Source organism: Fulmarus glacialis, unplaced genomic scaffold, assembly GCF_000690835.1.
Source record: "Fulmarus glacialis isolate BGI_N327 unplaced genomic scaffold, ASM69083v1 scaffold25706, whole genome shotgun sequence".
NCBI lineage: Eukaryota > Metazoa > Chordata > Aves > Procellariiformes > Procellariidae > Fulmarus > Fulmarus glacialis.
Genome location: NW_009220617.1, coordinates 65,784 through 86,848, shown reverse-complemented (window position 1 = coordinate 86,848; position 21,065 = coordinate 65,784). Strand labels below are relative to the sequence as shown.

The following is a 21,065-nucleotide window of genomic DNA, read 5'->3' as shown; positions in this document are numbered from 1 at the left end:
TCTACACAGCATTTTGAACCAAACTGAAGTTAGAAAGGAGAAACCCTAATAGAAGAAGAAAAACCTCAAGATACCTTGCCCAAAGAATTTAGGCTGATACGATCAGGGCCAGGAGAAAAGTCACCTGAATTCCCAGTACAAGTTCTGCTGCCAAGTCACACTGTGGAAGGTTTTAAGCAGATCTGCAAGCTTTGATTCTTCAAGTTGTCTCATCTGTAAAAGGTACTTGTTTGGCAGTAGGTTTATAAATGAAAAAAGTTTCAGACAGATATATTTGAGGAACACCTCTCTAATCAAGAGTGCTGTTTTACTCCCAGAATTGCTAAGTACAGTGTATTTACCTCCTGTGTAAAGTAAGTTTCTCATTTATACTGGAGACATTTATTCCCCTCACCCAGTCTGTGGAAACAAAAGAACAAGCAAGCACTTAGCAAAACCTGAGGTTCTTTCATCCTCATGGGTCTCTAGTAGTTGCACAAACAGGTGACTCCTTGCACCCACAAGACCGTGATTTTTCTCAGGCATGGCAATATTCCAGGCCTAGCTGTACTAAGCTCATTAGTTTAAGGTTCCCTTTTAATCTGGCTGTCTGAAAGATCAACTAAAGATTCCTCAAGCAGCATTGAAGAATTTTGCTGCCCACAGCTTTTCATGACAGGAATCTTGTTGCTTATTTGCCATCTGCTGAAATGCCTGACTTGACCCACCTCTCCCCTCTTATGCTATTGGAAGGACTACTCAAGAAGATTGCAAGGTACTTGAACTGTGCAGCTCACAACCTTCCTATAGACTTATTATGGCTTTCTCCATATATTCATAACCTAACACCACGCACAGAAAAGCAGAAGGTTCTACCGTGCACTGTGAGAAATGTAAAGGACATTTATAATTGTGATTGCTTAACAAACCCCAAATTGTTAAAGTTTCAACTCAAAACAATGGCCATTTGGAGTCCAAGAACTTTGCCAGGACTCCTCTGCTATCAGAGGAAGTATTCAATTTAATAAAGCATTCCAAAATCACTTACAGCCAAAGCTACTCTTCCATGATCTAAATGGTCTTTTATCAGAAGTACACCATAAAGTTCAAAAGTTGCATGTTTCTCTCTTCTTGTTAGCACGGCAGCTGACTTTATAAAGGAGTGACAGGCTCTATTTCCCACAGAATAAGCTTCCAAATATTAGTGTCTCAAACAAGAAGACTTAGTTCCTAAGGTTAGTCGGGAGTCAAGAGATTGTATTCAGACCTAATCTGGAAACTACGTGTTTTGGTACAGAAATATTGTGCTTCTCTGGTGTCTCTGTCCTCATCAATTGTAATACTGAGGCTGCAGCTGAAGTCCTAAACTAACATGGAAAGAGGGGTAGGAAAGAAAATACAGCACAGATTCCAGTTCTACTTTGATTTCTCTTTTGGACTCCTGCTTTAAAATATAAGTGAAGTTTGTTGAAAGAAAGAAAAAAAATGTGGGGAAAAAAAAGGCGAATCACCTAAGATTATTAGTGTTTGAGAAAATAAAACAAGAAGATAAAAGAAGTGTGGCCAGAGACAAGAGAAAGGGGCTTGCTGGCCACTGCTTGCTCTTGATTCTTCTCTAGGGAAATCTAGCTCCTATTTTTGTTTTTCCTTTGTACAAAGTAGAACCATCTGGATTATCATATGGCTTGTGCAGTGAATAGTTATCATTCTCTAATAAATATTACCACACAGAAGCTGATTGTTGTTTTTATACATTATCAATTGTAAGGAGCCTTGATTCTATTAAAGCCAGTAGAGCCAAATCAATTGAGTGCATAGTTTTTAGAAAAGTTAAAAGTGTAAATGTGAACATTTACACATATAAAATATTTTAAAATCTGTGTATGCTTATTTTAAACATATATTATATTTAGCAATAAAGCTAGTAATGGAAAATGAAATTATATAATGGCTAGCTCTCAATTAAATATTTCCATGGCTTGCTCCATCAGCAAGTTATTTATCCCGCTTTGCAGATTTTCCAAAATTATGTCATATTGTTATGTATGTGTAACAAAACTGGGGAAAAACAGCTACCTCAAGTTACTTTTGAATAATCCAGAGAAAAATGGTTAGAGATTCATGGCACATAAGCAATTAGATTCTCATCCTACTAGTAGCTGTTACTAAAGAAAACAGATCTCAAATATTGCTGCTAGCACTTCTTGCAGGTTGCTTTTTCTTCTGCTAGTTAGTGCTCTTCACAAATAATAGTGTTGCAACATCCTGAACTATCATCTTTATGCTGTTTGAGATGCAATCTGAAAATATGCCATAACAAAATATGAATGCTATTGTTAAATCTTTTAAAAACTATGTTAATGCTCTTTCTGCTTACTCAAGTATAGCAGATTACTGTTAACAATCATGCAACCTGTCCACCTCTACGTCACCTATTCAAGCACCTTTGTGACTGCAGACCAGACATCCCTAACTCTACCTTTCATTCAGCTAGCAGGGTAGCTGTATTAGCTAAGATCTCATTATAAACATTTATGTCTTGGCTGTTTTTTGCAGGCTGCAGTAAGTTACTAGCCTTCCATGGCTATACCAGCTGGCAGTGCCCAAACTATGTAGTATGTTTGTACAAGCTCTAGCAGAGCTGCTGTGCAGACACCCCTTGCAAAACAACAGCAATTTATGGAACAACTTTCTAAGGAAGGCAAATATTTCATTTGCTTGAATATTTCATACATACAGTCTTAAAAGGAAACATTTCCATAGTGAAAGCAAACAAGCTGGAAAAGAAAAGGCTGCTATTTAAAATAAAAGTTAAGCATTCAAAATCATTCTACTTGTGAAACAAGTAACAGTTTTCTTTCCCATAAGGACCAAAACTGATATGAGTAAATTCTGCATGCTGCATTAATTGACACACTCAGAATATTTATTCAGAAAGACCAAGTAGGTGCTAAAGGTGTACAAGGCAATCGCAAATTAAAGAAATGGTTATATTCTGGAAAGAAAAGGACAACCCATTTGCATGGTTATCTGAAACAGAACTCTTTGCAATTAACAAAGACAAAAGGTAGCAGAAAGTCAGCTGGTACAAGATTTAAGGACTTATTTCCCATTCATTTAACTAAATATCAGAAACTCTTCAAGGACACCTATCTATTCAGTCTTAACCTTCTAGAATTCTTGTCCTTTCCTTTTACAAATCTAAGAAGCCAAATGTGAAGATAATTAATGCATCATGTTTCTCTTCTACCCAAGGTTTCAATTTTTCTTAACTAAAACTTACGCCCTGTGAGGACTTTTTTCCTGTTAGTCTTGGTCTGAATCATTTTGGAGCCTTCTGCATCCCAGACACCTGCAAACAGCAAGACATTTTGTATATTTTTGCAAGTGTTTCCCTTCACTGAATTCAAGACGACAGGCTGAATGGGTAGAAATTTCTGCAAGAGTCTGTAAACACTCACAGGATTGGCAGAGGTAGCTGTGTGCCTAGCTCCCAGCTTAGGATAATCATACGAACTTTTTAATAAGATGTGTTCTAAAGAGGCAAAAAAGACAAATCTTGGTTGGTCTGCAGTGCTTAGTCTTCCACATGTGCTATTTCTGCTCTCTGATTTAAAGACGATACATTACTGATTTAGATGACTGCTTACATGAGGAACAGAGTAAATCAAATAGTTTAGAAACCCCTAATAGGCTTACATCTATTTGCATACAGGTAACTATGGAAAGTACTGGTGAGTAACAAATACATTGCAGAAATTAAAACAAATTTAAAAAACAGAGTCAGTAACATTAAGGAGCTAAATTCAGCGCATAGTTTATTTGCAACAAACTAGCTAACGAGCTCTAACTGTAATTACATCTGATAAATCAGAAAGAAACAAAGGAGTTCCTAATCCTGTGACAGGAAGTTCAATAGGGCAGTTAAGTTTTACAAATTGAGACCAATTGCAATGAATATGCCCATATTTTATTTAAATAAATAAACTATTTTTTCTGTATAAAAGTTGGAAAGGCTTAAATTTATTAAAACATAAGCCATAGACATTATAGCATATAAGAAAAGTGGTGTCAAAGAACAAAGTCCAGATGAAATTTTGAATCTGCTGCATAGAAAATAATCCACCTGTACTCAGCTGAGTTAGAAGAAAAAGGAAGCAGACATAGCTACTTATTTCTACTGAGAGTTCTTTGCTTTTCAGCATGCTCCACAATTTTTTCTTCTACATAAAGTCCCTTTCGCTTTCTTACTGCATTCATGTACTTGCGGGCCTGGTTCTCTGAGTCTGCCTTTTCCCCAAAGTGCAAATATTCTTCCTCAGTGGTTGGTACCCAGAATGGGTCACTTGAAATGATCTATAAAAAGGGGAAAAAAAAAACAGTAGTACAAAGCTTTATTAGTACATTTCAGGTAATCAATCTCTGAAATAAAGCAGTATGAAAGTAGAGCAGATAACAGTTTTCTGGAAAGCCTGCAATTAGGTATTTAAGCAGAAAACAAGAGTTAAGATACACTATGTAGCATTTGGCGTAAGAAGGCCACAATAGCTTTTCAAATTCAGTTGCATTTATCTGCATACGAATTTTTTTTTCAAGCAAATTTAATTGCCAGTCAGCAAACAATGCCAAATAACGTTCAGAAAATTCTCAGTCTTCAAGAAGGAATTCCTTATTTAGAGTATGATTTTATCAGAATTTGTAAGAACTAAAGGTTTCTGCTCATTTCTGTGCCCTATGTTCTTCAATCCCTATGAGTTGGACAGATGGTTTAAAAATCTTTGTTTCTGGTGCTAACATATTTAGTAGAGCTGTTTTTCCAGCTTAATATCTCTGGGGCCCTCCTCTAGAAGATTTCAGATCTAACACGATCAGAGAATAACTGGACGTGCCTTTATCCCCAGTTCATCCTATATACCCCGCACTTCTCAGACTACCATAGACAGTATGCCAAAGATGTAGTTATCTTACAAAGTTTTTAAAACCTTTCCTCATTTCATCCTGGACAGCAAAGCTACAACATTTTTAATTCCCCAAGAAAGTCTAAAGAGATATTTACTCTCTACCTTTGGACTATGTAGAGTTCACACAAATTCTAGGCTTAATGCTTAACTAGTTAGTCAAAAATACAATTTATTCCGTTACTGTTAGTGACTCTCATATTACTTTAAGAAGTATTAGGCTTCCAACTAAATGTTTTAAGACCTAAAGAAAAAGGAGGACCCCCTTTCAGGTCTAAGCTCCTAAGAATCCACCTCACTTCCACTCATATGTTAAACTGTTGCAGGCACCAGAAATTATTCCTAAGTCATTAAGAGTGATATCAAGTCTTAAGCTCATGTAATGCGGATGTGTAATCAAATCTGGGAAATGCTCCCTAGTGAACTGATGTCTGGGTGACCAACCAAAATTGTATAGGATTATAGTTCTGCGATTTAACTTTCCTTCCTGTTAGTGGACAATTAACCATAAAACATAGTAAAAAATACTGTGGTTAATGAGCATTAAGGAACTTAGTGAAAAATAACAAGATCACCTTCCAAGAATGCTAAATGTGAGCATTAGAAAGGCAATAAAATTGACCGTACTATGTTACTCAGGTTCTGTTGCAAATTTCAAAAATACTTATTTCACTTAAATGATTGTAGATTTCCTCACAAGATGCAGTTACAAGTAATATATTTTTACTAAAAAAACCAAAGGTAATACCGTATCCATTTCTTAAACAAAATCCTTACGGAAAAAGGAGTGCAGGCAAGTATTAGTTACTGTAAGAATCATGATAGTTATGACAATAATTGAGGACATCACTCTATAATAATTTCTGAAATATATAGTATTAGCACTAACATTAATAACTGACAAGGAGGGAACAAACTTCCCTAAACTACCAATTTCAGCTTAGCATTATAAACCTCTTCTAGTGTTATAAATTTTTTCTTCTGACAAATACTTTTAATTGCCATATGATATTTCAAACCAAGCAAAATTTCTTAAAGCTTATTTAAGTTACACAAACTAGCAAGAACAGGAATTAAAAAATGATGGCTTAAGATGGACAATTTTCCCCAGAAACACCAACAATTGTAAAGTCCTAATTTAATACTTCGTGTTAAGTAACACCTAACACAATCAAACAAATTACACTTTATGGGGAGTTAGGAAAATTACTCTGGCAGAAGATGGTTATTTTGTATTAGGTAACATTGTAGGTTCAATCCTGCAAAATAGTATGTTAAGCCCCTAAACCAACAAAAATAGTTCTACTTTGTTACAGTTAAGTGTATACATAGTCCTGGTACATTAAATGGAATATTACTTATGTGCTGAAAGTGACATCCAATCTCAATTATTTAGATGGGAAATGACTATGCATAGGGTTGTCTGGCTGAAAACCAAAAGCAAGCAGAGCTCAGAAATGAACAGTATGAAACTTAGCTTTCCAAATGTTTCTACATTTATTTTTAACATAAAAGTAAGGACTGTCTAACCATAGAAGAATCTGCCTGAGTCATACCCATTCTGATGTCTTGTACAGGGCCTTATAACCAATGCCTAGAAACCTAAAGGTGATTCCTTGACAGCTTACATCAATAAAAAAAGAATGGTCCTCAGTCTTGGAGGGCTTGAAAGTTTTACCACTATTTTATGCACTAGAAATAAAGAAAAGGGGCAGTGAAGACTACTGGGTTTTTTCCAACTTTTGGGCAAAATTTGCATGTTGACTTGATGGAGTTGTAGTGATGTTCATACTGAACACCTTAATGATGGAAAAACACCAGGGACTTCCCCATTCATGATCTGCCTAAAGAGCTGAACAAACAAAAATTTCAAAGTCCAAGAACACACGAGTAAGAAAAGGTGATTCATGCTCAATGGATTTACTCCAGACCGTACTGCTGAGGGAGATTATACAGCTACAAATGATGATAACTTAAAAGGCTGTTACTATTGCCTTTGATGAAGTTTTTTTTACATTAGCAAGAAATCTAACCCCCAGAAGTTATGCCCAGAGAAAAACAGTGAAACAGTGGTTCTTGAAGAATGAATACAACAGAGGAATCCAAAAGTATACAAAATTGAACTTACAGATCTAATCTACCTGTAAATATTTAGATACCGTAGTGATGGATGCTTATGAAAATCCCCAGGTTTGACAGACTGGCTCTTTCAATAATTTATGAAAGACTTGTTCTGCTAACATTAACTGAAGTTTTGCACTGAATACTTTTTCCACCAATAATAATTCTTTATGCTTCAACAGGTATCTCTAGCTCTCAGGAAAGCCGACATAACAGGAGGCTCAAATGTATGTACTATTTAGTATTTAGTAGCCAGCAAGTTAGTAGCCAGCAAGGGTAAACCTGCAAACCTACTGCAGCATGGGGCTACAGAATCCTGAGTGAACCTTGTACTGCTACATGATGCAGAGCAGCACTGTAGAGACATAAATTAGGTTTCAAAGGCCACCTCAGTACCCTCAGGGGCTAGCTTTGCTTCTCAACCTGCCTAAATAATTCAGGCACTACATACTCCTTCTAGGGCAAGTTATGGTGGCATCTGAAAATTTCTGTTAGAGGATCATACCTATCTGAATAGTGCAGACATACTGCAAAAGATGAGGTTAATTAGAACACACTACTTGTATTACCACCACGGTAAGTAATGAGAAAGAGCAAGCCAGATCTACTGAGTCAGCTGGAACTTGGGGCATCAGCTGTGCATCTCCTTTAAGAAGTCAGCAAATAGTCATGTTAATGTAACCCTAATATAACTACGCAGAGGTGTTACTGACACAGCGATACAAAAAAAGTATGAAGTTTTCTTTTTTAAAAGTTCTGATTCCTTAAGTAAAGGTGAGGGCACAGACTAGACTGTCCCTCTTCCATTCACATCGTATTAATGAATCAAAGCAAATGCATATAGCAGGTGGCATCCATCATTCCCCACACTCTGTAAATACTTTTACTCTGTAAAAGCAAAAGGAAAAAAAAACGTTTCCGTATAATGGTCCAACAGCATTGTCATCAATTTGCTTACAATAGTAGCTGTCAGAATGGTGGGTCTGGGTTTCCTGGAATCAGAGCTGAGAAGCTTTTTAGACCCTGAGCTATTGTTTGTATTCATGGGAACCACACAGGGATGGCTCTGGAATCTGTGACAGAAAGTGAGTTTTTCTCTGGATGAAGTCCTAAATGATTAATTAGATTCTAAATGGACCAATCCTTCTGGAATACGATGTAGCCATTTAACAGGGGGCATTTACTGTGGATCCTGGAAGATCCACAGGATCAAAGCAGAAAAGACACCCACAAATGTTATTATTCTATGTTGCATGTCACTTTTAATTTAAAATTATTTAGGTGTTTCCACATACTAATTTTTCAGTACAAAACTAAAACAAATAGCCTAAGATTTATTTTTAAAACAGAAATGTGATAGCATCTTAACAGTGCTTTTTCAAAAAGTTACCCTCCTAAACAAAAACTTTATAATCAAAACAGAACTGGAAATTCAAAATATCATGCCTTTCACAGCTGAAAATCTTTAAGTGAATCAAGCAATTCAGTTAACCTTCTACCAAAGGTCCTCCATCTGCCTTTCTCTCATTCTGCCTGTGTGCCATGTGTGTCTGGCAACCACTGAGCAGGGGTGACAAGAAAATTATCACAGCCAAACTGTTTATACCCCAAGTTTAGCAGACAAAAGATGTCAAGAGGAACCAACATTAGGAGAAAGACACTGTAAAACCAATGACGTGATGGTACTGTTAGCATTATGGTAAAGTATATTTTAAAATACCACCACACTGTGTGTGATTTGACAACTAGAAAATTCAGCGTATCTTTTCTTCAGGAACATTTGCTAGGACTTGGGAATTTTTCTTTCTAACAGCATAAACTAGTCACTGGCCTATGCTTATTTATTATTCAACACCAGAATAATCTGATGGGGACAACAGCAGCCTTAACTGCAAACAGCCCAGAATGAACACATGATTACTCCTCCAAAGTACGCACAACAGAGCAGCAAGACAGCTACTGCTTCCTAGTTAACACAACCGAATATTTCTACACTTCATCCGCATGGCTCTTCTGAAAACAATTTCTTTTAAAAAGTTAATTCTAAATCAAGATTTGTGTAGTGGATCACTAGACTAGCATTTACTCTATTAGAGAGCAAGTATTTTCTCTAAATGCAGCCATAGAAAATGCAATACAGTAAAATGAATTAGTGCACAGCAGCCGATGCAATTCTTAAATCTGTTATTGCAAATGCAATTCTTAAGTGATGGAAATGTTCCTTAATAGTATTGTTTAACAATATCTTCATGGATCTACTTTATAAAAGTCTTGGGTGATATAATTTGTTTAAAGTATGACTATAAGCAAATCACTAGAATCCCATTATACTTAAAAGAAGAGAAAAAAACCGGTCAAATACATGCTGAAGAGTGTGTTCCATAGCTCACTGCAGAACTATGAGCCCACTCTAGGTATAAATAAAACAGTGTTTATAATGAAGTCAGTTGGGATTAGGTATTTCAAAAGAATTGAATACATTACTTCAAACACTGTAAGTGCAAGAGTATTCTTGAGAAAAAGAAATCATTCTAAAGCAAGATGTTTCATTAAATATCACAACTATTCAAACCAACACACCCAAACAATGAAGTCTCATAAGACTTGTTTAGTAACAGCATGCAGAGTAGCATAGGCAAAAAGCTGTCATTTTCTTTTAGGCTAACAACCTACACATTAATTATTCAAACAATAAATGCCTGTATCTTTATCAGAGACATAATCTGAATACCTGTAATAATTAATCCATAAAAATACAAATACTATGAGTGTACTATGTTAATACTGAAAGACAATACAGTGTGTACTAAATTCTGCAAATGATTATGTAAGCTAATCAAACTTTTCAATAAGATTTGAGTTAGAACAGATCACTTGTAATTCAAGAGGACTTGGAATTTTAAGCCTTAATTTGAGGATGATTTATTATTTGCATTTCAGCGGCACCCAGATGGCTCCAATAGTGATCTGGGTCCCATTGTCTAGTGTATTTCACAAAATGATGGTATGAAACAGTCACTGCCTAAGGCAGCCTAATTATGCAAAACAAGGTTGAGAGAAGCATCAAAAGCAAACAGAAGGGATCTGCCTAGTTCATCCAAAAGGTCAGGCAGACCTGGGAACACAGCCATGTTCCTAGTAGCATTTCCCCTACTGGTCCTTACTGCCTGATGAGGACAGAAAATTTCTTTTGAGCCAAATATCATGAGTGTGGAAAATACTTTAGTTGGACCATGAATAGAAAGAGCAGTCTTCTTACACTCCCCAGTGAAGATTTTAAGACCAGCAAGCAACATTATGGCCTTTGTGAACTGCTTAATAAGAAATCCCAAGAACCACTAAATTCAGCGTGATTGGGCACTACCACAGGCAGCCCTTAGCATGCCAGGAAAAACATTATGCCAGAAGCTTTTTTTCAAAAAAAATTTCAAAAGAACTATTATTCACAATTTCAAGGATGATACAGGCTTCAGTGTATCAGAATCCTTTCTACCTTAGAAAACTTGATGCTAGAAAGATACTTCAAGAACATTCACAGTTCAAATGGTGTCCATCATTTAGTAATGGCACAGAATATGCAACTAAAAGGGTACAGCTGATATGCATGTCTTAGATGTCTGAAGCAGCCCTGTCAAACAGAAATTACCTCTACCTTTTAGGTAAAAAGACAGAACTTTGCAGAGGTTTATGGGAAATGCGACCTTGAAAAACTGTTATCTGCAAGATGCTGGGTAATCCTGGAAAAGTGCTTCTGCGCTGAGCATAACCAAGCAGTGCAAGGCTATCTGGACACTGGCAATGTGCTTCCAGAACAGAGAACACCATGCAGGGTACCCAGTAAGACTGAGGTTAGGTGGAGTGGGGTAGGCTCTAACAGTGCCTCGTACATTTTTGGGATGTGGAGCAGGGGCAGGGAGGAGATAACAATCTCAAAAGTAGATAAAGGCTAATTTCTTGATTACACTCCTCTTGTGACCTCAAATCCAGAAAGACCCATTATCTCCGTAAGTAAGGCCTTCCTTGAGTATCACACACAGTGTAATGGAGAGGCACGCAAGTGACTGGCTAATTCCTGTATTTAACCCAAGCAGCTACAGAGTCAGGAAAGCAGTGCTGGCAGTGTGGCACCACACTACCGCCCAACACATACCATGCTAGTGCCTGTACAGAGAGGTAGTTTTCCAAGTCATTCCTTACTTCCATATGAAAGAACACACAGATCCTAGAGCAGTGTTGCAAGATGACATTTGGCAACTTCAAAAACAATCTCCACATCAACAGTTGCTTTCCATCAACCGCAGGTAAAACACCATGATGCTAGCATATGACTAGGAGCTGCCATAACATGTAATGTAGAGCAGTCTGCATACGATTTTTGAAGTGATTTTTGTACTACAGTGCTGAAATACTTTCGCTCAGCAATATACAATTGTGAAGAATAGGTAAATACTTATTACTAATTTTGCCATTCTGCTTTCAAAGCAGCCAGGATCTCAGCCTGTCCTTGAAAGAAACCACAACTTAAAATCTCAAGGAAAGATTCTACAAGTTTGTGTCTTTTCTTGGTTGTTGTTTAACCAACTATGGGGTCTTACTGGTCTTATTCCGTTAAAAACCCTTTCATAATAGGTATCTTATTCCTCTGTAAGTCTTTACAGGCCCCAAATGCTTCCTATTCAGAAAGGAAGAGAATATTCTCTCTGCAGATTCAGCTTCTCCATTTTGCTGCACCCATTCCATCATAGTGGAAAGCAGATATCACCTCCTTTCCTGCTTAGGAGTACTGAGTGACTGTGGCAAGTGCTGAGCACCTGAAACACTTGCACAAAACATCATGCTGGGGATGAGGATTAAGTGCCAGAGGGTGGGAGGAGAAATATCTACAATATGCTAAAGAATTTTACAGAAGCACCTACACATAAATGTTCTCAAAATAAAAACAAGTCACAGTTATTTTGTTAAAACACAAACTTCCACATTGTACCAAATACTTTGTGTACCAGCTTGCCTATTTTATAAATAGTTATCTCTATAACGCATCCTGAAAGAAAAAAACCCCAACAAGTAATTTTCAGCCTCCCTTTTTAACAATTGTTTGACTACCTTGTAGTCAAATCTTGGCTTCACAGAATGCTGCCACTTTGCATCACTATAGATCAATTTATGTACCAAACAAACGCAATACATCACCTTCTCAAGATTATTATATATACTATTATAAAGGCATTTAAAAGAAAGTGTGAAAACAGATTGCTCTCTTCATAACTAACTTGAAAAAACCTCCCCATTTTATTTCTCTCTGTATTCCTTAGAAGTATTTTCTCTCAACAGCTCTTGATTGTAAATTACAAGGTTTTGCAAAAAGACAATTAAAAAACCCAAAAGACAGCAAGTGAGAGAGATGGAAGTTATAAAACCAACAGAAAAGTTCACTTATTTCGTATCCATAGCCATTTTGCAAAAGCTTCAAAAATCCAAAAAAGTATCAGATTCATAACTTTTCATTTTCTTTCAGAGACAGGAGATTTAAGGGGATACGGAATAACATGCAGTCAAACTTTAGATGTTTAACCTACAGAGATGCATTAGGAGTGTAGATTCCCTACAAAGTAAAACAAGCATTCAAAAGTATTTCATAATTCAGAGATCCCATTCACAATATATAAAGGGGATGGCCGAGGCCTTAACATGCCTGAAGTCAGATATGAGAATTCCTCTTCCAATAAATATTGTAATAATGAACATTTACACATGTAGTTATAAAATAAACTCATACAAGTTTATTTGGGCTCAAGAGTATCACCCTTGTTTGTGTCTCAATCAGTGACAGCTGAGCTTTAGCCTTGACTTCAGTCAGTAGCTACAAACAGGAATTCAGGAATTGGAAAGAAAAAAGGAGACGTGTGGCTCTACTATTGCATTTTTTCCTATTACTTAAGAAACATGTATTGAGAGGGAAAATTAAAGCCACACCACTACTTTTATTTACTATTTTAATTAGCTTCAGATGTCCTGGCCAATACAATGAGCTTTTCATATTTGAAAGGCTCCAGGTTACTCCTAGAATTAATTTACATGCCTGCCTGTCACTGGCACAATGATGTATGTAAAGTTACAGTTCAAACCTAGTATAGATTCACATATTCTTAGAGTCTCTCTCATCACCTTAGTCCGCTTCCTGCTTAATGCAGGCCTAACAATCTCATCCAGCAACTTCTATATTAAGCCCTCATCTTCTGAGTTGTAAAATGGCTTACAATTTGGAAGGAACAAATTAAAATTCAGAATATAAAACTTCCAGATTCAGAATGCCTCATATTCTTACCACTTATTACATGCAGTCCTTCTCTTACCTTTCTCCAGAGCCCTAAAGCACATTCTAGACACTATTCTACTCAGAAGGGATACTGAAAAAGAACTCAGATTGAACATACGTTTACAGTTCGCCCATGCCCCCCCCAAGAATAAAAGTGTGTCTAATAGCCAATCATTATGCAATTTAAAAGATGCGAGTTAACAGGAATACTATACATTTCACAACTTTACAACTAGTAGATGTCTTTGACAACTTCTGCACTTGCTGAGAATTCAATCAGCATCTGAATAGAGCCACATGCATTTTTTTTACTATAACACAGATTTCCCAAATGGGATTAGAGCTCCATTATTCTAGGCATTGTGCAATCACAAATATCTTCTTGTTCAAAGAACCTTATGATTCAGATAAAATGACATGACTGAGTGAAAGATGCAACTGCAAAGAATCAAGAGAGAGCAAAGGAAACAGGCTCAGGCAAAATACACTAATTGAAGATGTATTATTAATTCAAGGATTAAAAAAAATACAAGGAGTTCAGAATTATCCCAAAGTTACATATTTTAAACAAAGAATTCATAAGAAAGTTAATATTGAAATCTAAGAAAATATGGCCAAGTAAACCCAATACACTTAACATTGCCTAGGGATATTATAAAGGAAAATACTTGACTATAAAATTCATTTGTTTAAACTGGGACCAAACTGAAAGCTCCCACTAATGGTTATTTGGTACCATCCTCTACAGGCATGAATAAATTTTATAAGCATGACAGAAGAAATAAACATAAAAAGAGTATGTGACAAGGTAGACCTCGATACGTGTATTGCTCCATCCCTTGGGACTGGAGAAATCTGAACTATACAAAATACATTCATTAACTGAAGAAAAAAAAAAATGGTAATTTCATTTCCACAGAGACCAAAATGGCTCCAGCTAAATGTAGGCTTTATTTTTCCTGTGTTTATAGTCTATAAATCATATTAATGAAATATAATTAAAAAAAATTAATTCAAATCTCATTTCTTTAAACATACTTTATGCATGTGATTTCCGTAAGATTAAATGTTTAAAAGTTTAAAAATACCAAAAAGTGTCTATTTCGCTAACTGCAAAATGGGGATAACAACATGTTAGAAGGAATCTGTGTAGAGAAATACATGTCCCAGGTATTCTGCTAATAAGCCAAGCACACTGAGAAAACACCACTTACACAAAATTAATTCAGAATGTCATGGAAGGGTTTGGATAGTATGCAATTAAAGCAGCAACCATACACTCAGTAACATAGGAAATGTAAAACAAAACCAAGCAGCTACCGCATTCCCTTTCCATTTTTAGCACTAAGGAAAAAATAGTGTAAGATTACATAGACAGAGTTCACATCATACTATCTTACACAATGATACATTAAATAATTGGGATTCAAATAAAATGCTGGTGTTTATCATGTATATACATATACCATCATAATTCATCAGTAATGTAGCACTGTCAAAGTCATGCCTAATACCTGATGAAACCTGATAGGGTTTTTTATTTACTTGGGGGTTTTGTTTTGGTTTTAGCAGAATACAGAAAGAAAAAGAAACAGAGAAAAGCTCTACAAATTACTCATGTGATCTGACACAAAACCATTTTTTCTGGCTTCTCAGTCATACCACCACTAGAGATTCTGAAAATTTTATTTATTTAGCAATTCTGCTGATGATGTGAGAGTAGAATGCACTCCCTCTGCCATTGCTGCACAGAGCCAACATTGCAAGTAGCTTAGTAAAAGGCTTATTTTGTCACAAAAATATGTGAGCATGACTTTCAATGTGACCAAAAAAACAACCCTCCCCACTGACAGATTTGCCAGGTAGAAAGGTGACTGGCTTACACAATCATTTTTCCTACTACCACTACATTTAACATACTAGCTGTAATTATAATCTCTCCTGAGGGTCAATTTTAGAAAATTTTGCCAGTTGTTCAAATCTCCCTCTCCTATGCATATTTATAGTTATGTGTGAACATTTTCTTATGTGAAATTCATAACATCTGACAAACTGACCATATACACCAAGGTTTGGCGACAGAAGGGAAGGTTAGACAGGCAAGGGGTTTATGTTTTTGCTTAGTATTGGAGCACAGTAGCTACAAATCCTGAAGAAACTGGCACAAAACAATGGTTAGCTGGAATTAACATCCTTCTGACTGATATTGCTTTAGGGCACTGATATCAGAGGCCGTTCAGACAAAAGACCAGTTTAGCCACAAAACCTCACCAGCTGCACTTCAGATGAGAACATCCAAAACTGACAAAACTACTGTATGCAATACTGCCAACACTCATTGGTTCGAGGTACCTAATCTGTTACTGGATTACACCTAGATCCCTATACTCAAAAAATTGTTGCTTTATCTATTTTTTCGTGCATATACTATCTAAGGGGGGTTGCCTTTTTTTTTTTCCTTCCCCCCCACCCCCTTTTTCATTCCGTTTAGCTCTGGTTTTCCCTTCCTCGGTTCTCAGACTTAACTACAGGAAGATTAAATGAATCAGTATTAATATTGAGAGAGGAGAGATAAGTCCCTGGTCCACTGCATTTTCTAAGACCAGTAAGGTACCATTGCCAAGGAAGACATAACGTACTTTTCCAAGTGTACTGTTTAAAGGATTCTCAACTCTTTTGATAGCACATGACTTGGCTGGTTTGCAGAGATCCTCCTTTTCCATTAGCATCCACATAAAATTCCTGAGACAGTTACAACAATTAGTAACAAAGAAATACTGCTAGTGAAGTATTTAACAGATACTACCTACTAGGACAATTTAGCTACAGGAAATGAGGAAGAGTCCACACCACGTGAAAAACCAGCACGTACTTTGGAGGCAAACAGTGGTAAATGGACCAATGCTGGCAACTGCATAGAGTACTACTGCCCTCAAAAATCTGTAGTTGTTTGTACTCAGAGACTTGACATTTGAGGTCACAAAATAAATCAGAAGATGAAACAAAAACAAACAAACAAAAAAGACCTTCTAATCCATTTACAAAAGCTTCTATGGTCCCAATACCAAATAAAGGAACACTTGACCTAAAAAAAAAAAAACAACAAAAAAACCCCCACAAACAGAAAAACCTAAACTTTAGTTATTTTAAAAATTTAATGTGAAAAGCTTATACTGACTGACTCTTGCCCTTGAACCCATTTTTAGCTCCTTCAGTGGAGTCTTCCGAGGAGCCCTACAATGCAGGTTTGTTTGTCTTGAACAAAGAACTCTGATTTACAGCTTTTTGTATTTCTCCTTGAAGATCTACTATCCACATCATAGGAACAAAAGAGAGTGCATTCTCGCTCATTCTCTGATGACACTCCTTATCAGCTTTCTCACTTGCACACTTCCTTTACACCTTCACTTTCACCTCTTCATTTCTTTAATGACGAAGATGACCAAAGGGAATGATTTTGAGGACACCTCCGCTTACTATGTTCAGACTTAATTTTGAAAGAACGAAATCTATTCCCTTTGCCTTTAAGCATAAAAATATATGTTCACTTGGAATACATAAGGACAAAAAAACCCCTAGGTGCCTGCTAACCCCTAAAAGGTAAACGTTCATGTACATTGGATTTGTTGTTATATTTTCTATTAGTGGTACGTTGGGTTTTTTTCTTTCCACTCCCCAAACAAGTTTACCAGAGAACTCATTAAAAAAAGGCACATAAAATTCAGGAAAACACATTTATGAAGAATCAGTTTCATTTGTGAAGGACTTACTTTCTATTGAAATAAAAAAGCATCCCATCTAAACAAAATACAAATACGTTTCTGAATAGCATAACTATAAAAGCAAATAAGACTAATATAAAGCTACTTTTTTTCCTCTTCACTTCAAAAAGGAATTAATCAAGTGTCTTGACCAAAACTTAACCTTTTCCGCTTATTATTGCAGTCTGCCACATCTACAGGAAATAGATCACCAAAACAGATGGAGTGAATAGATATTTTTACCTCCCAGTGGCTGAACACCAGCTGCGGACTAGCCAGGCCACTAGTTCTCTTCCTGATTTCATCAGCAAAACCAAAGCTTTCTGCTACTGGAAGGACTGCCTTAATAATAAACACATCCGTCCCCTCTTTCATTTCCTCCTGTAACACTCTGCCTTCTCTTTTGGACAAGACAGCATACACACGACCTGCAAAGAGATAATTTTGATGAGCTTACCAATATATTTATATTCTGCATCATGAAGAGAAATACATAAATATTTATTTAGGAAACTTCAGCATTAAGTAAAATACATAATTTCTTTGGCTAAAATTCTTCCCTGTAAGTGGATCAATTAAGTGGACCCATTAAATTCAAACAAACCACATATTCTGCCAGTACAATGTGCAGAACCATAAGAGTAACATTTAATAAATTATTACTACTGTATGGATCTAGATAATGCTTGCACTAGGTGCATGTTATACCATCATATGGCTATTTTTTAAAAGGCAGTTTGCCAGATTATGTACCTAACTTGCTTTATTTCTTACAACCAAGTATTTGAGAAACATTAGTAAGAAATATTACTGTGTTTCAGGAGTCATATCTTAGCTACCTTTAGAAATTTGTTTGGATCATCATATCCCTACATGGTACTTGTCCCAGATACTGCAGTGCTATTCTAATCACAGAAAACTTGTTTATCTGAAATACTACATATTTATTATGTTTAATGTGATCAATTAGTTTTTTAATTAATTCAGGCTTAAGTTAGTCATGGATAATTTTTATTTTTCTTTCCCAAATTAACATTCAATCCATTGAAATACAGTGTATATATCATGAAAGTAGCTGTGAAAACACCCATGTTCGACTTTACAATACGCATAAAGTTAATTTTTCAAAATGTTTTTGCAAACTTATGGGCTAAGTATTGTACAGACAAAAACTAGCAAATACATTTGTGTTGATCAAGATAATAAAAACACAAGAAAAACTATGCAACTAAAAAAATGTTGTAGGAATGCCTTCATTTACAAATGTGAATAGTTAGTAAGTATTAGCTGTACAAATTAACTTTAAAAGGACCTTGTAGTGAAGAACAAGTTTGCATCAATTTCTAAGAGGTTCAAATATTTTATATTATATTGCACCGAAAAAACATGAATGTGTACTGCTACCTTTTAAACATCTGGGCAAAACTGACTCTTACGGAAATAGAAATATACATTACTTCATAATACATGCCACCTATTCTGACTTGACAGAAAGGTATCATTAAAGACTATAGCCATGTACATTGATTTGCATATATACTGTAAGCCTTTTGTGGGCCACCAGGGGAAATGTTGGAGTGGGTTTATCTGCCTATGTTTTTTAAGTAGAGAATCTGGTCCTTGTTCAGGAAATTCAGCACAAGCACACAGCTAGTATAGTTAAATCTTCCTGTCAGATGCAGGTAATGAAGCATCAGTTCAGCACCAATCATTTCAGAGTTTATAGTTCTCTAATAAAATGTGGGTTGAAGTGTTCTTTCTATCTTCACTGATAATTTTATCTGTTCGTGCCCTTACCAGGATCTCCTCATTGTTCCTGTGACTGAACTTCACCTTTACTATGCACAATAGTCATCTTATTGCTCATGAGGAAATTAAGGAAATACTTAAGATTCTATATTTAAAATCAAAAAAAGATTAAGGCATTCTGAAGATGAGTCACTGAGTCTGCCATGCATGCATAGCCTTTGTTAACATAACTAAGCAATTTCAAGTCTATGGAAATTTCAGTGAGTCCAGAAAATTCTCAGATATGAAAGGGTCATATCTCGGCACAGCTCACAATTCAGTAACTGCTTTAAAATGCAAGCTTAAACATATACATTGCAAAAGAGCATCACATCAAGGTCACTGTACATATACTGTATATGTACCACACAGTATATATTAAAGCCATTTGTTAAAGCAAGTAAGTTCAAAACCACTTTATATGTTATTAATGTTATAATTCAAAATATTTATTTTACTAATTGTTTTAAGTAGGACTTAGAAAACTTTGCACACATATTAATGAGATAAGTAAGGTAACATTTATCACAAAGCACTTTAGATGCACATATTTTATGGCCATAATTCACTGCAGATTATTCTCTGAAAACATAAAAGCCAGAAGACAATTTATAGCTTACTAAATGGTTTCTAGCTACATGTATTTCATCCAAGCAGTCTGGAGAATTGTCTTAGTTAATGCTATCACAAAGTAGTTATATAAGATCTTCAGTTTTACCACTATGGGCAGACTGCAGTATACTGAAGAAGTACTAGTTCTACCCCTACACTCATTAGTCGAATGGATTTAGCAGCATCAATCACCAAGAAATACTATAAGATTTTCCTATTCAAAATAGTTAAAACAGTTATTTTGAAAATATGATACTACTTCAAAAACAGCTTCGAGGTGCTGCAACATACAGAATACATCTGTGCATAATAGGCTCACTTTAAAGATGTATTAAGTCTAGCTCCTTAAATTATTTAAGTCCTGTTCACCACTTTACTGAAGGATACTTCAGTACGTCAAGTGAAGACGCTAAACAATTTCGGTATTCCTTGTATACTAAAAAAAATGAAGCTTCATACTGGAAAGAAATACTGTGGAAAGACGACAGGATCACCATTTGCAAGAACCTAGGAGTCACCATAAACTTTGCAAACAGGGAAGGAGGAGCTGCTCTTCTGTTTTGGATTCTGCATGTTTTCACTTACACAACTGAGTCAGAGACAATACTATGAATTGATGTGAATTGCCCCCTAAAATGCTGTGATCTGAGATTTTAATAACTTTATTTAAAAAAAAAAAAAGACATAAGAATTGCTATCAAAATCCAAAACCAAAAGCTACAACAGAGTCTGGTAAAGTCCTTTCCCAACTGAGTTTCACTGACATCAGCAAAATGAAAAGACAGTCTAGCTTTCAGTCTCCAGAACACAGAAGAGAGAAGGCAAGAAGAGCTCAAAAGGTAGGAATATCAACAGGCAAAAGCTAATAATAATTAAACATGTGATACTAGTTCAAAACATTCTTCAGCTTTTGGGAGTCTACATAGAACTTCCATAAAGCAGGAGTGTGTAAAAATGGATTTTTCTAGTGAACTAACTATAAGAATGAGATGCTTAAAGTATAATCTACCGGGCAACATTGGGTGTATGCGTGACCCAAGTCTAAACCCATTATACTGGACATGCATAAGCTTGCAATACATTTCTGCATTCCTCTCTCCTTGCTCCTCAGCTCCAGTTCAGTTTATTTTCAATGTCAGAAAAGTCTGATGGAAAAAGCTTTATATACCGAGACAACTAACATAAAAGAACTAGCTTCCTCAGGAGCTAACATCTTAGAAACAATCAAGTAATATGAAGATATATTAAACTCAACTGGGTATCAATATATGGAAGACCAACTGAAAGAATTAAAGTTACAGAAGCCAGTCGTTTATCATATGTCAACTGCCAAGTCTTACTGGATAGCATGCATACTCTTCACTTCCCCTAATGAGGATAAATTTTATTAGCTTAAACTTCCATAATAAAAATTAAACCCATGAGTTTGTAATTAACTAAGTGCATGTCCATGGTTATTACCACACAACCCACATTCATTAGACTGGACTAATTTGCTTGCATGTCTGAGTCCTAAATTACACTCATTTA

At 35.9% G+C, this 21,065-nt stretch overlaps 1 protein-coding gene across 2 annotated transcripts in view; it reads right to left on the bottom strand.

The window, feature by feature from the left end:
• Window positions 1–3,780: 3,780 nt before the first annotated feature.
• EFTUD1 (elongation factor Tu GTP binding domain containing 1) overlaps window positions 3,781–21,065 on the bottom strand; it is an 82,813-nt gene continuing 65,528 nt past the window's right edge. Inside the window, exons 18-19 of one of the 2 annotated variants that reach the window (XM_009580827.1) lie at window positions 17,379–17,563; window positions 3,781–4,335 (exon numbers count right to left, since the gene is read on the bottom strand). In XM_009580827.1, the coding sequence (XP_009579122.1) occupies window positions 4,147–4,335; window positions 17,379–17,563 (374 nt within the window). In that variant the 3' untranslated portion in view covers window positions 3,781–4,146. The remainder of the gene's footprint in view (window positions 4,336–17,378; window positions 17,564–21,065) is intronic. The other variant, XM_009580828.1, reaches the window with a different exon arrangement.